Source organism: Acomys russatus, chromosome 1, assembly GCF_903995435.1.
Source record: "Acomys russatus chromosome 1, mAcoRus1.1, whole genome shotgun sequence".
NCBI lineage: Eukaryota > Metazoa > Chordata > Mammalia > Rodentia > Muridae > Acomys > Acomys russatus.
The window spans coordinates 61959023-61976024 of NC_067137.1; the positions used below are offsets into that span (position 1 = coordinate 61959023).

At 38.2% G+C, this 17002-nt stretch overlaps 1 protein-coding gene across 4 annotated transcripts in view; it reads right to left on the reverse strand.

Annotated features, from left to right (window-relative positions):
• Positions 1-17002, reverse strand: part of Prkd1 (protein kinase D1) — a 350980-nt gene that overhangs the window by 98832 nt on the left and 235146 nt on the right. For 3 of the 4 annotated variants that reach the window (XM_051145700.1, XM_051145716.1, XM_051145708.1), the window contains exons 4-5: positions 16775-16935; positions 8577-8600 (exon numbers count right to left, since the gene is read on the reverse strand). In XM_051145700.1, coding sequence (XP_051001657.1) covers positions 8577-8600; positions 16775-16935 — 185 coding nt within the window. The remainder of the gene's footprint in view (positions 1-8576; positions 8601-16774; positions 16936-17002) is intronic. The other variant, XM_051145725.1, reaches the window with a different exon arrangement.

Consider the following 17002-nt stretch of genomic DNA (forward strand, 5'->3'; position numbering starts at 1 on the left):
GATAGAGTGTATCATGACAAAGACACACTAAGAAATAATGAAGACTGCAATAAACTGGAGATGGGAATGTCAGTGCAGAAGGAGGGCTTCTGCTCAAATACTGCCCTTCTTCCTTCCTTCCTTCCTTCTTTTCCTCCCTCCCTCCCTTGCTTCCTTCCTTTCTTCATGTATCTAACTTTTAATTTTATTTTCTTTTTAAAAAATGTGTATGTGTATGTCTGCTTGACTGCAAGTGTATCATGTGTATGTGTGTCTGCTTGACTGCAGGTGTATCATGTGCATGTGTGTATGCATGCCTACAGGTACCCATAGGGACCATATGAGAATATTGGATCCCTTGGAACCGAAACTGCAGGGCTTGGAGTCCTGTGGCTGTTGGGGACTCACCCTGAGTCCTTGCTAGAGCATTCTGTGCTCTTACCAGCTGAGCCATCTCTGCACCTGTGCTTTAAGTGATACTGGGTAAACAGGAAGGCCGGGTATATAAATTACAGAGTAAGTCAGTCTTGGTGTTGACAACGAACATAGAAAGTAAAGTAAAGTGAAAGACAGGGAAGGGGAGGAACAAGGATTGTGCCAGTCACCCCAATAGGGGATAAATGTGGTTCATTTATAACTTTGAACACGGTGATGAAAAAAAGCTTTTGTAAAATACAAATAACTATGTGAAACCTTGTTATCACTCCTATTATCATCTCCATCATATAGGTAAGGAAATTCAATCACAGAAAGTTATAAGTATTTGACTTAACCTACATAGCTTTCCATCATAACTATGAACTCATGTAGTTTTATTCAGACAATGCTCTTTCTCTCTAGCCACCTGTTCCCACATTCCTTGGTTTTAAGTTGGAATTTCACAGTTGTTATTTTATTTCCCTCATATAAGTGAATAATGAAGGTACAGTACACTATGAAAATGAACAAATGTCTTTTCTATCAAACTTCAATCGATGTGGAAAAACTGTGAAACCTTAAGTTTGACCTACACGATATAATTTCAATTAATCTGCAATGTTCAGCCAAAGGGCATCTGAGTGGTGGGTGCTTTCTTGAACACAACAACTAGCTTAATCAGCAGCTTTCTTGTGTGAGAGCCACCCATTATCTGCCTGTTATCCTATTCAGGTATTGCTTTGCTTAAACAGTTTTAATAATGATCATACAAAACTAACCTCAGCTATATGCATTCATTCTTGATTCCAGAAGTCTGAAGCTGGACTGACATTCCACCAAACCATGCAGAATAGCACGTTCCCCCACTGCCCTAAGTTGGGCCTGTCTTAATTACCAAAAGTTACCTGGGTCAAACTCCCTGAAGGTCCATTGAGATGCTACTGGATATATAAAGACTGAGGGGAAAAGCCACCCCTCTGTGCCCAAGAAGTTGCCTATTGATTAGCGTTCTGTATACAGCACGGCTGGGTCTACTACCGCTCTATCTACTCCTCCTTTCTCCTCAGTATAGAAGGTTCTACCTTATTCATTTTCTGTTCATTCCCCATCTTCTCTAAAAGGCCCCAGACTCCTTACTCATTGTCTACTCTTCTCTGTTTCACGACATTCTGTCTCCTGCTGAGTTATCCCAAAGCCTAGGGATAACGATCTACCGTTATTTTTAAATTGCAATAGAATAAAAGCTCTGTGAGGGAAGGGCCTTGTCTATTTTGCCTCCTTCCAAATCATAGACCTCTGGAATCCTGCTTCACTCAGGATAAGTGACCAAAAAAGCAGCTTCAGGCCAGGGTTAGCCATATTTGCAGTTAAAGCGAGAAGACATTCAGAACGGAAATCCCCAGAAGGAACTGGACCACAAATCGAGTGATGCCAGGTTTTGACACGATCATCAAGTAAAAATTGGTCTAGAAAAATGGAGCCCATCCAATCTTGAGACTACCCAGAGGCTTCCCTGCTTAGACTCGGACACACAGTTTTACAGTTATTTGGCAATGACTTACGCACGCTGGCTACACTTGGTGCTAGTAATACATCCTGGGAAGATCAGGGACTGGTTACTTTGTGAAGAAAGACAAAACAGCCATCTTTCCCCAAACATTACCCTTCACACAGGGACGATGACGGTCACACAGGAAAATACGTGGCGTGTCAAAGGTAGGATGTTTTCTGAGTCTCAAGGCTTTTTAATTGTATTCTGATTCTATGTCCTTTGAACTTTATGCCAAATGTGCCTGACAAATGAGTTTGAATTCTCAGTTGGGTATCCTAAATACACAGTATAAATAAAAGCTGATCAAAACCTTTTCATAACCGTTAAAAGGGTTATTATTGGGCAGGAAAAAAAAGTGTACCCCCTGCTTAGTGGTGACGGATGCTGTGTTTTACAGTGGAGAATTCATTTCTTAATGTTTGCAGCAATTTATGAAAGCTTTCAAAGTAATGACACGTAGAATGCCCTTTGAAAAATACAAGGAGATCTAGATTTTCTGAGTGCTAAAGTAGTCTTGGAAGTTACATTTACTTTGTATTGCCTTACTCGTTTGAGTAAACAGAAGGGGAGGGCAAAAGAGCCCCAGGTTTTCTTAAGTGATCCACCCTTTGCAGGGAGAGCAAGAGAACTGTTGAAGCATTCTCACAAATTGCAGGCCCTGTTCTTTCAAATGTCAGTTACCGATACCCTACAAAGCTGGACTCGGGAAGGCAAACATAATACAAGTAGGTTTACCTTTGAAGGAAACCATGAAGGCAATACAAACTCAACTCTATGTGCTCTAAATCTACATTTAAAAAGAAACCCAGTTTTAATAGAGGAAGCGGACATTTTCATCCATACCTTCTGCTCTAGGACTTTAAATGCCAGGCTGAATTGACATATAGAACATGGCAGGGAGAAAGCTAATTGCTAAGTAAAATCAAGGACAGTCAGCTTGGGGACATCTATTCCCATGATTGAGTATTTGACTCTCCTTCAATGGCCAGAGATCTGGACTGAGCTTATCACTGATACGAAGAAGGAGCTGGTGAAGTATAAAGATGGCCTAAGATTACATTCGTCCTTTCACAGAATCCTAGCCTGCACCAATTAATACCACACTGTAGTCCTAGTGTACTCTGTGTGTGAGGGTTTGTGTGTATGAGTGTGTACATCCTATACTTTCAAAACAATGAAAAAAGGAAATATGAGATTTTTAAAATAGGAGCTTTTCTTCCCCTCATATGCTTCCATCGTGTCTTAACGTATTTCTGTGTCTCTGTGTATCATGTACAAGTATGGTGAATCCATGCCATGTCAAGTGTGTGACGGCCAAAGCACAACCAGTAGGAGCTGGTGCTGTCCTTCCACTAGGCAGGCCTTAGAAGTTGAACTCAGATTGCAGTCTTAGGGACAAGTGACTTTACCTCCTCAGCCACTGTCCTGCTCCTGAAAATGTAAATATTTTAAACTTATAAAGTAATATGAGATCCAGTTCTAACCTCCTACCCTTTTATACCCTCATAATTACATTCATCCCAATCTTTTCCTATTTTCCTGGGTATGGGAATTCCCCAAGACACGCAACTCTCACTACAGCATGAGTGTCCTTGGTTTCAGCTAAGAATTCAGTACTTACAAAGGGTCAGGAATTAAAGGCTTATCAGGCTACTTGGGGTTGGCAAGATGCTCACTGGATGAAGGACAGAGAGAGTAAATGCCTACTGGTGGGTATTGGGGAGCTTTCAAGAGGCCATGGCATGCTGCCCAGGGGATGGTCAGGGCCTTCAGAATCTCTGTTCAGGACCCAGCTTTTCCTAGACGAGTGGTGCTTTACAAGACCCTTTACAAGTGGGCTTCCCGAAATTCGGCCGCGCACTACTCGCATTTATATTTACACTTTTTAGAGGGTTTTGTTTCGACAGAACATATATTAATTATGTAGGTATGATTTACCCAAGTTCCATGGAGTAAGGTCACGGTACACCCCAGCAAGATTCGCCATGTTAGTTTCCTGCGGGGTTCCTTCCCCACACATCCCCCATCGTTCTTGATCTAGGCTTGGTGGTCAGGAGGCAGAGACCCGCTGGTAAAGAAAGTCTGCACAGGGCTCCTCACCAAAGTGTACACGGCCCTGGACTGTGTGTGGAGAGCTCACTTAGACAGCAATCAAGAGAAACCTCGTGACACCTGGCAAGGTACTACAGGACAGCCACGGCACATGGATAAGTGGAAAATGACTCTAATTCAGGTGAGTCACCAGGATTCCTGGAATTCTCGAACACAGGAATACCAACTATGTGCCTCTGGAAAGATATTTTCCATGTTGAAAAATACCCTGGAAATGTTCTTTCAGATAGAAAAATATCGCCATAGTTTCACTTAGCATAGGAGTAGCCATTTCTCATTATTTGCTCATTTGAGAAGAAGCTATTTCGATGCTAATGTATATCAGGTTCATCACCAGTTACAGATAAATAATGTAATCCTGGCAGGCTCTTGTCTGCATTGTTAAAAATAACTGAAAACAGCATGTAAATGAATCATTCCGAGGAGAACAGTTTTACAAAACAATGCAGCCAAGGCTTTTTTGCCTTAAGTATACATGACTCAGTAAACTTTATGAAAACAACAAGCTTATGGCAAATTGTTAATTAGTAAATACAGACACTCCAGAAAAAAGTTGAACTGAATGTTGTTTAAATTTCACAAAAACTAAAGGCTGAGGATTAAAAAATGGTTAGACATAGGACAAAATTTTAGGCTGGGCTGTGTATTCCTTCAAAGTTTCTCTAAGGTAGTCTGAATGTTAAAAAATATATATAAAAGGATTTTGAGTAAAGAATTCAATGTTGCTATAAGTAATTTACTATAGAGGCTGTTATCCCCAAAACTGCACCAGTAGTTGCCCCTTCAAATATATTTAAAGTATTTAAAATAACTTTGGCCCTCCTTGAATCTCACTCAGATGGAGAAATAGATTAAGCAATGGAAGAAGTAGAAGAGAAGACGGGGGTGTCTTTAGGTGAGCCTTCTTGTAGCAGAGACACAAGACTGAGGAAGCCACCAGGAAGGAACTGTAGTGGTGGGAGGGGAACAACAATCCAACTACAAAACCTTCCAACCAAAATTTACCCTGCCTACAAGATGTACAAAGATAAAGATGAAGTAGAGCCTAAGGGAATGACCAGCCAATGCCTGACCCAACCTGAGATCTTCCCCATGGGAGAGAGCCAACCCCTACACCATGAATGAGACTGGGCTGTGTTTATAGACAGAAGCCTAACTTAACCATTGTTTGAGAGGCTCCACTCAGCTACTGGTTGAATCAAATGCTGAGACAGACAAGCATTAGGTGGCTCTCGACAGTCCTGTGGAAGAGTGGGAGGGAAGGATAAAAGCCCCTGGAGGAGACAAGAATGCTCCAAGAAGACCAACAGAGTCAACTAACATAGACTTATGGGGGCTTACAGAAATGGAAGTACCAACCAAAGATCATGCATGGACTGGACTTAGGTCCCGTACACATATGTAACCGATGGGCAGGTTGATCTTCATGTGGGTCACCTAGTAAGTTGAGTGAATGCTGTCTATGACATGGACTCTGTTGTCTACTTTCAATCACTTTGCTCTAACTGGGCTACCTTGCTCATTCCTGATATAACTTAATATGCTGGGGTTGGTGGGCTGGGGACTCCCTTTTTTCTGAGCCATAGGGGAAAGATGGTAGGAAGGAGTGTGGAAGCAGAAGGAGAAGAGGAAGAGGGCTAAGATCAGGATGTAAAGTAAATATATAAATTAAAAATAAATTGTAAAAAAATAAAATAATTCTCACTAATTTAATTTTTAAAATACATTTATAAAACCTAACTTTTATTTTTGGTTTTTGTCCTTTAATTTTTATATTTTACATTATATTGTGTCTACAGAGTACGGAGGCCATCCAGTGCCTTTAATTCTTCAGTTACACCTTTACTTTCCCTCTTTTATTTCAACGAACAACCATTCTGCTCTCCTAAATTATGTGGCAAGGGTGTTATATGACTATTGTCAGCTCACATTAGTGTACTTTCAAAACACTCCAGATTGTACACACGTGAAGAAAACTAAGTGTTCTCCACGCCGAGGAAACCATCATTCTGTATCCTAGAACATACATCCTTCTCTTAAAAGACACTAATGAAGCCACAATCAGTTATCACTTTGAAAAATTGCAGAACTGAAAACTCTTGGAACAAAGTTCCAGAAGAATAGATTATGCAGCAAGGCTATCTTATTTCCTACAGGAGATGTCATTTGAAGAAAGCCAGGGTGCTCATAACAGATATAAATTCCACAGAGATCAAAATCTCTCTGCAGCCTTCGCGTTCAGTTCTGGAATGTAAGGAGGGAGGAGTGAAAACGCCTCCCACTTCTTTTAGGTTTCACAGCCAAGGGGTTACTCGAAGGGAAAGTATGCCTGGAAAATTATGGCGAAAACATTTAAGAAATTACTCGTTGCTTTCACATTGAGCATTTCTATGTGGGATTTTTTTTTTTCAGCAAAGATGATTTTCCAAACAGTAATTTACTACCACTGAAGCAGATTTCTTAATCAAATATATTATGTACGTGAAATCTTGATTTGACAATTTAATTTAACCTGGGACATGTTCTGGTTATGTTTGCATGAGTATCTTTTGCTAGCATAGCCATAACAAAACGATCTGAGAATGGATACGTAACAATGGTGCTTGAAGTTTCTAGTCTCTGCAGGGGAAAGAGCAGGTGGTCAACTCCTGATGGCCATGGTGCATGACGAAGGGGCTCTAGATGTTAATCAGCAAGTCAGCTGACTACACAATTAACCCGACAAAAACATGGCTGCAGACTCCACGGAAGTGCTATTAATTATATAAGACAGACAAAAGCCAATTCTATGACATTTTTAAAGGAAATCTGTTCCCTGTCCATGTACAGTTTCTGCCTTCCATGCTACCTTTTAGAAAAGGACTAATAGCTTGTGTTCATATACAATATTAAAATTTTCTTCTGAAAAGATTAGGCTCATGAACTAGAAGAGGTAGTCAGTTCATTTGCAGGCACTCTCTTGTTTAGTCCCTACAGTCTCAAGCCATACCAGGAGGGTCTCCAGGCATGGGGAGACAGTGTCTTTATTCTGCTTTGTGCTGTGTTCTATGGAATAAGAATATAGTTCCAATACGCATGTATTTCAGCTTACCATACAAATTGTCTTTTCATTTTGATAGACAAGACACCCATGTTAGGAAATCAAGCACTTAGGGAGCAAACTTTGACCTAAGAAATGAACCATAATTAATTTAATGACTATGTTGAACCATGTCAATTTTAGGATGATGGGAACTCAAACAATGACAATGAGAAATGACAAACATACCATTTGATTCTTTCTGCTTCTGGGTTAACTCACTCATTATGATCATTTCTAGCTCAATCCATTTATCCACAAATTTCGGGAATTCCTTGTTTTTAATAGCTGAGTAGTATTCCATAGTGTATATGTACCACAGTTTCTTTATCCACTCTTCTACTGAGGGACACTTAGGCTGTTTCCATGTTCTGGCTATTATGAATAAGGCTGCTATGAACATGGTTGAGCAAATTTTCTTGTTGTGTGCCGGAGCATCTTCTGGGTATATTCCAAGGAGTGGAATAGCTGGGTCTTGAGGAAGCCCTATTCCCATTTTTCTGAGATAGCACCAGATAGATTTCCAAAGTGGCTGTACTAGTTTGCATTCCCACCAGCAATGAAGGAGTGTTCCTCTCTCCCCACATCCTCGCCAGCATGTGGTGTCGCTTGAATTTTTGATCTTAGCCATTCTGATGGGTGTAAGATGGAATCTCAGAGTTGTTTTGATTTGCATTTCCCTGATGACTAAGGAGGTTGAGCATACTAGCCCAAGGGGCATGTCCCACGAAAGCCTTCACTTACCAGGAAACTGGGACAGAGGGGAAGGCATCCTATTGGGACTCTAAATGAGAGACGCATGGGAGAACAGCAAAATAAAAGGATCCAGAGGGTCCTAGAAATCTACAAGTAGAACAATATGATAGGCAGATTTGGGCCCAGGGGTCCCGCTCAAACTAAGGCACCAGCCAAGGACAATACAGGAGGTAAACTTTAAACCCCTTTCCAGATCTAGCCAATGATCAGAATATTCTCCACAGTTGAGTGGAGAGTGTGATACGACTTTCTCACGTACTCTGGTGCCTCACATTTGACCATGTCCCCTGGAGGGGGAGACCTGGTGGCACTCAGAGGAAGGACAGCAAGTAGCCAAGAAGAGACTTGATACCCTATGAGAATATATAGGGGGACGTAATCCCCCTCAAGAACAGTCATAGGGGAGGGGAATAATGGGAAAATGGGGGGGGGGAGGAATGGGAGGATACAAGGGATGGGATAAACATTGAGATGTAACAAGAATAAATTAATAAAAAAAAATTTAAAAAAAAAAGAGAAATGACAAACAACAGCTTTACTCTGGGGTTCTACATTCAGCGGAGTGAATTGTCGTCTGAACTCTAACCACTAACCACAGCTAATGTAGCTATGGACTAGTCCAGGTTGGTTTGAAGACCAGGGTGCAGGATATTCATAACTGCCAGGTAGCTCAGTACCTACCTCAAAGCCAGGACTCACGGGAGACTGAAACATGATGGTGAAAGAGCAGAGAGAAGGCAAAGGGGAAAAATAAAAGGAGAGAAAGACAAAAACAAAGTTACTATAGAAAAGTAGTGCATATTAGTCAATGCTGCTTAACATAGGCACATGTGTTATCAGAACAAAGCAAAATGCCATACTAATGAATTTTGTGGACACACCAATGTCCAAACAAAAATGGTTTTAAAACGTAAATGGAACAGGAAGCACTAAATCACAGATTGAAAACATTTTGAGATTGTGAGTAGTGGTTTAAAAAATAAAATAAAATAAAGATCCCTTAGTGATGAGGGACAGTTCGTGTACTTTGTTTAAAAAAAAAAAAACAAAAAACAAATTAGAGTCAAAATGAAGTATTTTTGACCTTTAAGTCAAAGATTAGGTTTTCTTCACAATAATTCTTGCTCTTGATGTGAAATGGAGAAAAAGGTCATTAGAGTAATCAAATATTGCTTATCTAGTAGCTGCCTGCAGGCAAGAGTTAGCTGAAGCAGAATGTTTATGTGCTGGTGATGGTAAACCTGGGATGGCCAAACAAAGAGGTCTAAGAAGACAAATACAGAGGCTCCTCCCTCTTTCCTCTCTGCTGCCACCATGCCATCCAGACTGAGGAAGACCCGGAAACTCTGGGGCCACATAAGCCAAGGCCAGTGCAGTACTGGTAACACCACAAGCACCCTGAAGGCCAGGGAATGCTGAAGGCACGTATCACCACAGGATCAACTTCTACAAATACCACCAGGTGACTTTGGGGAAGTTGGTGTGAGGCATTACCATTTAAAGAGGAACCAGAGCTTCTGCCCACTGTCCACCAGGATAAACTGTGGACACTGGTCAGTGAGTAGACACAGGTCAATGCTGCAAAAAACAAGACTGGAGCTGCTCCCATCACTGAGTTTGTGGGATCCCATTACTACAAAGTTCTGGGGAAGGGCAAGCTCCCTAAGCAGCCAGTCATTGTGACAGCAAAACTCTTTAGCAAAAGAGCTGAGGAGAAGATTAAGGATGTTGGAGGTGCCTGTGTCCTGGTGGCTCAAGGCCCCCTAGGAGGTTAATTAAATGTTAACATTTTCCATGTTTAAAAAAAAAAGGCAAATACAGGTGGTACGGAGATGGCTCTCTGGTTAAGAGTGACTGCTGCTCTTCCATAGAATCAGAGTCTGATTCCTAGCACCTGCAGGGCTGCTAACAACTGTTGTCTGCAAATCCAGTTTCTGAGAGTCAAACCCTGTTTCTCACTTGTGATGACACTAGGCATGCAAGTGATGCACAGATATGCATTGAAGCCAAATACCAATACTCATAAGATAAAGTGTAAAAAAATTAAATTATTTTTAAAAAGAATGCAGCTATGTCTACAGTTCATTTTTTTTCTCATTTTGTTGATATCTGATCATACTCTAAAAATACCATTTGAAAGTTAAAAAAACTTATATTTTAAAAGAAAAGTTTCAATAAAAAAATAAATAGTCAAGCAGAGACCATTAATCTGAAAATTTATATTGAATGTATTGTTTTTTATCTTTCTCTTTTAAAACAAAAGGAAAGATGTGGGTAATTCTATTTCATAGTTATTTTCTTTTTGTTTACTAAATAAACTGCTGTTCATTCAGAAAAATATTACTTGTTTTTGAAACCTCTATATCTTGATTTGTAATATACAGCCATTTACTCAGGGGCAGTTGGGAGCTGTATATAATTAGAGTGATGCTTTTACAAAATAAATTGGCATTCAGTGCAATATATGAAGTTTGTGACTTAATGAGTAATAAATGGGGAAATCAGAAATTCAAATAATAACTCATTTGAAATAGACCAAAACATGACTCTTGAGGAAAAAATCACGAACTTGCATATAAGTAGTATTATGGGAGAGAAAAAAAACCAAACCAAAACAAGAAAACAAACAAACAGAAAACCCAAATAAGTTTCTCAATTTCCCAAGTAAGACAGTATCGCAGTCATCTATGTATGGGGCATCCTAACTTATAGTTTTCTTAACTATTGGTCGTGAGGACCTTTCAGTCTCATCTCCCATCAAAATTTATCCTTCAGAGTGTGATGTGTGAATACAGACATGGCAAGATGCATGATGCATTAAACTCAATAACTTATCACTTCTGAAAAGTATTTTTCTCATACAATATCTATGGTTTCCCGAGGGCAAACATATTTTATATTGACGTGGTTTAAGAACACTGACTTCATTATCACAAGATTCCTTTGACCATTAGCTATGCTCAGTAGGCACCGTAACTTCCACTACGTGGATGTACCAAGAAACATTTAACAACTATTTTTCTGATCAAGATTGATTTATTTGCAATTTCTGCATGGGTTCCTGTCTGATATGTATGCATGTTCATGTGTTTGTTGGCATGTGGACACGTATGTGTGTACATGTGTACATTATAGTATGCGTGCATGCAGAGGCCTAGTGTTGACTTTGGGTGTCTTCCTGAATTACTCTTCACTTTATACTTTGAGGCAGGTTCTTTCACTTGAGCTCACAGCTTGAACATCCTGTCTCTGCTGCTGAACAATGGGATTATAGCATTAATGTGGGTTCTGGGGACCTTAATTCTGGTTCTCACACATGTGCTGTGGGTCATTTACCCACCAAATCACCTCTACAGTTTTACTTGCAGCCATTCTGTTAAATAACTGTTTTCTAGCAAAATACTAGAAACCATACTGATGACAATGTATTTTTACCCTATGGACTTAGAATCATAAAAAGTTTTGTAGATCAGTGAGAAAAAGACCCACTATTACAGCACACATTTTGTATATATGCATGATAGTGTAACAGCTTTTCTTTTGCTTTGGCTTGGCTTAAAGAAAGATCATATGAATTACATTTTTTGCATTTTTGGCAAATACTACTATAGAAAACAATGACAATCAGATACCATGACTTTCAGCATGCCATAACACATTAGTTTTAATATTTTATTTAAAGACTGTACTTCTTATTAATGAATAATGACAGTTTCCTAACCCTATTTCTAAACTTATTTTAACTTAATTAAAGGAATCTCAGAATTTAATCAATAATAATTCTAATATAACATTTTATCCTTACCTTACATGAACTTTGAAAAACTTCTCCAATGTCTTTCTACTTGGACATCTATAATAATCTTTTTCATCAGTGATTATCAACCTGTGAGTCATGATCCGTTTGGACATCACATATCACATATACCAAATATCAGATATTAACACTAAAATTCATAACAGTATCAACCTTACAGTTATGAAAAAGCAACAAAATGGTTGGGGAGACCACCACAACATGAAAAACCATATTAAAGTGTCACAGTATTATGAAAGTTGAAAAACCACTGATTTAGGTTATTTTAAAGTTGAAATGTATAAGAAGTGAAGGGTATAAAATTTTAGGTATAAATCTTGATGAGATTTTGCATATATACATATGGGATTTCTTTCCAGACAATATACAGAATTCTTCTAGCCTCCTAAATTGTTCACTTTTGCTCCCTCCCAGCTGGCATCCCACTAGGAGGAAGCATTATTTTCCTGTTTTTCAACATAAACTGGATTTGTCTCAATTGAAAATCATATCCTGAATCCACAGTACTTCTTGTTTGAGATAGGGGTCTCATTATGCTATCCTGAGTGATCACAAACTCTTCAATCATTGCATTTTTCCTGAGCCTCCTGATCTGGAACTATAGACATGAACTACCACCCCCGGCTTGATTCCTTTATTTAAATATTGTTTTGTGAAATTCACCTGTGTTGTTGAATGAATAGTAATTCCATAATCACACACTATATATATAGACATAGCCTGCTGAGTTAGGTGCTTTTATGTACATATTTTTAGGGCTGGAAGCTGCAGTCACATAATCTCAAAAATACATTTACTTAAATAAGACCTGCATCGTGACAATGCTAGGTAACATGCCAGCATGTATGGGAGACACTCACAAGGCTCCATTCCTGCAGCCAATTGCTTCTGAGGGAGAATCAGTTTTCTCTGGGGATAAATTCCCTGATAAATTATCCCTATCACAATGAATGGGCTCTTGATTTAAATAATGCCCAGTTTCTTGATTCATATCTTTTTCCTCAGCAATTTAAGTTTTTTTAAATTTTTTACAAAATTTTCCTATTTCAATATTTTTATTATTTTTCTCTGTTGTTTTCTAGAAAATCACAGTGTACCTAGTGTTGATGTGCATACGGTTTGGATCAGGGTTAATGTATTTCCCAGACTGGACATGATGGAGCACACTCTTAGTCACAGCACTTGGGAGGCAAAGCCAAGAAGATCTCTGTGATTTCCAGGCCAGTCCTGTCTACCACGTGAGCTCAAAGATATCCAGCATGACAGAGTGTACAAAGTGAGAGCCTGTCTTGAAAAAAATCCTATTTTCCATACAGATATTTATGAATTCCAGAAACATTTACTCAGATGCTCATTCTTTATAGCAGTTCCACTCTACCTATTAACCAACCAGACTGCGTGCAGCTTCTTGTTCTATTGTAATTTTCTGTGTGTATTAATAATATAATATTATGTTAAAATTTTATATTTGAACACTGTGTAATACCATATTATATTCAATGTATTTTCACATATGGCAATTCTCTAATTTTATTTTCTATCAGGGATTGTCGATAGTGACATCATTGATGTTTGGGGCTGGATACCTTTCATACTGGAAAAGCCCGGCTTGTTGACTTTTCTGCAACTGGTACTTCAAGTCCTAACTGCCTTGGTAGCTCATAGATACCTTCAAATTCAGTTTTTTTTCCTTTTCTTTCATATTTTATTTAGAGTTTGCAATTGTTTCAGGTGGGAAAACTGATTTGATACAAGCTCCTCCTCCACATTCAAGGACAAAAGGAAGAAGGGTTGTAAAATTGTTGGCTAAGGTTAGGCCTTGTGTAGCTTTGTTTTAACTGATGTTGACTCATAAATAAAGAGGTGAACAAAAAGTAGAAAAATAAAATCTTTGGAGTTATACGTATCTTAACAGACATGTAAGTACACGTAGTATGCCCTAATTAAGGACATACTTTCAGTTTTACTTTTCTTTGCTTCTGATAATACAATTAATGGGTTATAAAAACTGCATCCTTGCACAGTTTATTTTTGAGGCCCTGATGGTTGTTATAAATCACTACACTGGCCTGTCTTAGAAGATGGGTGCTCTAGGTAGAACATAATGGATGAGGTTTATTGACAACACAGATGACACGTACAACTTCCAATACAACAGATAGTATTTTATCCTTCTATCTTAACAGACCTATATACGTCTGAGGTTCAATCTATGTGCCTAAATTGGATGAATTAGTAGAATAACAATGTCTTATTATGTATGTAAATTAACAATCCTATAGTCAAAATAGGCAGTTATGACATAGAGAAATTTTTCCTTAATTTTAGAAAAAATGTACACATATAATCACAGACTTATACAACAGACATTCTAGAGGAATTAATGAACAATATCATCTTTGCATAGATCATCATCCTTCTCAGAAGTAGGTAGATTTTTATTAAAAATAGCACTAAAAAGTTTTACTATTATTTCTATGATATCATCTCTTCTTAGAATTCATTTGCCTAAAAGGAGACATATTTGCCATGGTCCAAGTACTCCTGGACAGAGCAGGCTCAGTTTGCTCCTACTTGCACTAGGCAAGATGAAACAAACCCAACAGAGAGATGAAAGGCAGACAAATGTGTCCAAACTTCTGAGAATCTAGATGAAAGACACTCAGACACTCCCTCGAGTACTCTGGATTTCAAGGCACATAAAGCATAATTCTGAGAACAAACATGCTGAGTACGTCACAAATGTTGTTTCTAAGGGAATTAACATTTAAACTTTATCCGGATGACAGTTTATACAAGGCCATCTTTCAGTGTCTCAGGGCCCTAAGTTCTTTCTTTTTTAATGAATAGTTTAATTGTTTTTATTTTATTTTTGAGGCCCTGATGGTTTTTATAAATCACTACAATCTCCTTTGATCACAATTTCATTAGTACTCTTTGCAGAAATGTTAAAGGTCACTTTGAAAACTGAATAAATTTTAGAGTACATTACTAAACGGATTTTCATTCATCAGTGGAACACTAATAGATTTTGACATTTCTGTAAAATATATCTTATAATCAAGTAATTCAAATATTTAAATAATTATTTCAGTTGCTTAAATACACCAATTAATTTGGTTTAAAAACAAAGAAATATACATTAAAGGTGTAGTCATATAACCTAAATCATGATTACAGATGAGTTACATATTTTATTTATGCATAGATTTGATTTGGTATATAAATTTATTTTTATCTATAAAATCTAACCTAGTTATATGTAATGATTCAAAGTATGTATGCATGTGTTTGTGTGCACATTTATATGTGAATATATGGATACATATATTTTGTGTATAAATATAATTATATATAAAATATGTAAAACAAAGCATGTGGCAGTACATACAATTATTGATACAAGGCAAAATACGTATCATCTAAATTAGATTATCAAGATCCTAATCTATCATAATTATAAGTAGTTTAAACTTTGGATTTCTTGTCTTGTGTAAGAATAATTCTTAAAAAGCCTATCGTCAATTTAAGTATGACCTAATTTATTTATAATCTAACTTTTATATAATTCCAATGTCCTTATTCCAAACATTATTCCTTGCAATGATTGAAGCTGCCCCTACTGCAACTCCTGTGACTTATAAAAATCACTAATTTGAATTTATAATTCAACCACAGAACTTCAAAGCAGAGTAAATAATGATAATTATATTATGATAGAATTTTTGAGTTAGTACTTTTCTATAAAACTGTCATTTATTCTAATTAACTCCAATTTAAAGGACTCCCTAGAATCCCATAAAGTACCTTCTGAATGGTAAAAGGTATCCTACTCTTCTAACTGCTATAAAGATATAGTACCTCTCTTCCCTTATAGTTTCAGTTTAAAAAAAAAAATGAAAAAGCTGGGTGTGGTGGGGCATGCCCTTAATCCCAGCACTCAGGGAGGCAAAGGCCAGTGGGTCATGCTGAGACTGAGGCCAGCCTAGTCTACAGAGTGAATGCAGGACACTCAAACTGTACCCCCTCCCCCCAAACAAAAAGAGAAATGAAGAAAGGAAGGAAGGAAGGGAGGGAGGAAGGAAGGAAGGGAGGGAGGAAGGAAGGAAGGAAGGAAGGAAGGAAGGAAGGAAGGGAAAGCAATGCCACCACAAAAGCAACATAAGCACAGACTACAAGGGGTGACTATTTGTAAAGATACCTGACATGTGGCTTAGTCTACAATAAAGTATGAGTCATTTAAAGTCATAACCAGATACTCTTCACATAACAACAACTACAAATTGTCATATATAACTCCAAAACTTATATCTACCTAAGTTCAAGGTGGATTTGGTTGATCTCAATAGCTTGGTAATCTTACTTTTGCTTTTCATCCATTTCTGTGATACCTACGCTATGAGTCAGCGTAATAGCTAGAGATTAAAGGAGACAAGAGAAAGATGGAGCGTCAAGTCATTAGCAGTTTCAGAACTCCATTCTTGTTTTAAATGACTTACACCATCATCACCAATGTTTGGAAAACAAAAATTATTTCCTTAACAAATGTTTTCACCGTGTCCATCAGCTGCTTCACAGACACTGGAAATATTTTAATTATTAAGTGCAGTTATCTTCATGGTACTTGTTAATGTTCAGTGATAAACTTGTATGAATATCAGTAATACCAAGCAGTAGGAATTTGGTGGTTTCCTAAAGGCAAATTTCAAATTCTAGCTCAGAAGAAATATTCAGTATGTGGTAAGTACTTGAATACTCTGCAGAAGAGACCATCATTTGCAACAGTAACACATTTGTTCACACTGCTCAGGCCTTATGACCATGATGAAGCCGCACATATTTTTCAGTTTCACAAAACTCAGGGAAGAAAGCAAATGCAAAGCTGTTGGATATTTCATGATGCACTGACCAACCTCCAAGAGAGACCCCATAGAAACACAGTCCTCACACATGGGCTGTGTCTCCCTCCCAGTGTGCTCTGCTGGCCTGACACTGGTATCACAACATCCCCCAGATTTCTCAAGCAAGTGGGGAATGGATAAAGAGTAGTAGAGGCTCATACCAGCAGAGGCTCATCAGGGCCACTGGTGGAGAACTCCGCAGAAGATGTGCGGACAGTGCTGAGCCCAGTGAGGGAAACATTTGAGAGCCGCCTTCTTCTTACCCCACTGCAATTGTTAGGGATTTTAAATGCACATCTCTTATGGTAATTCAGACCACATCCTGAAAAACAAACATAAGAATAGCTGTCATTTCACTGGAAATTAAATCTATTCCATCATTACTTATA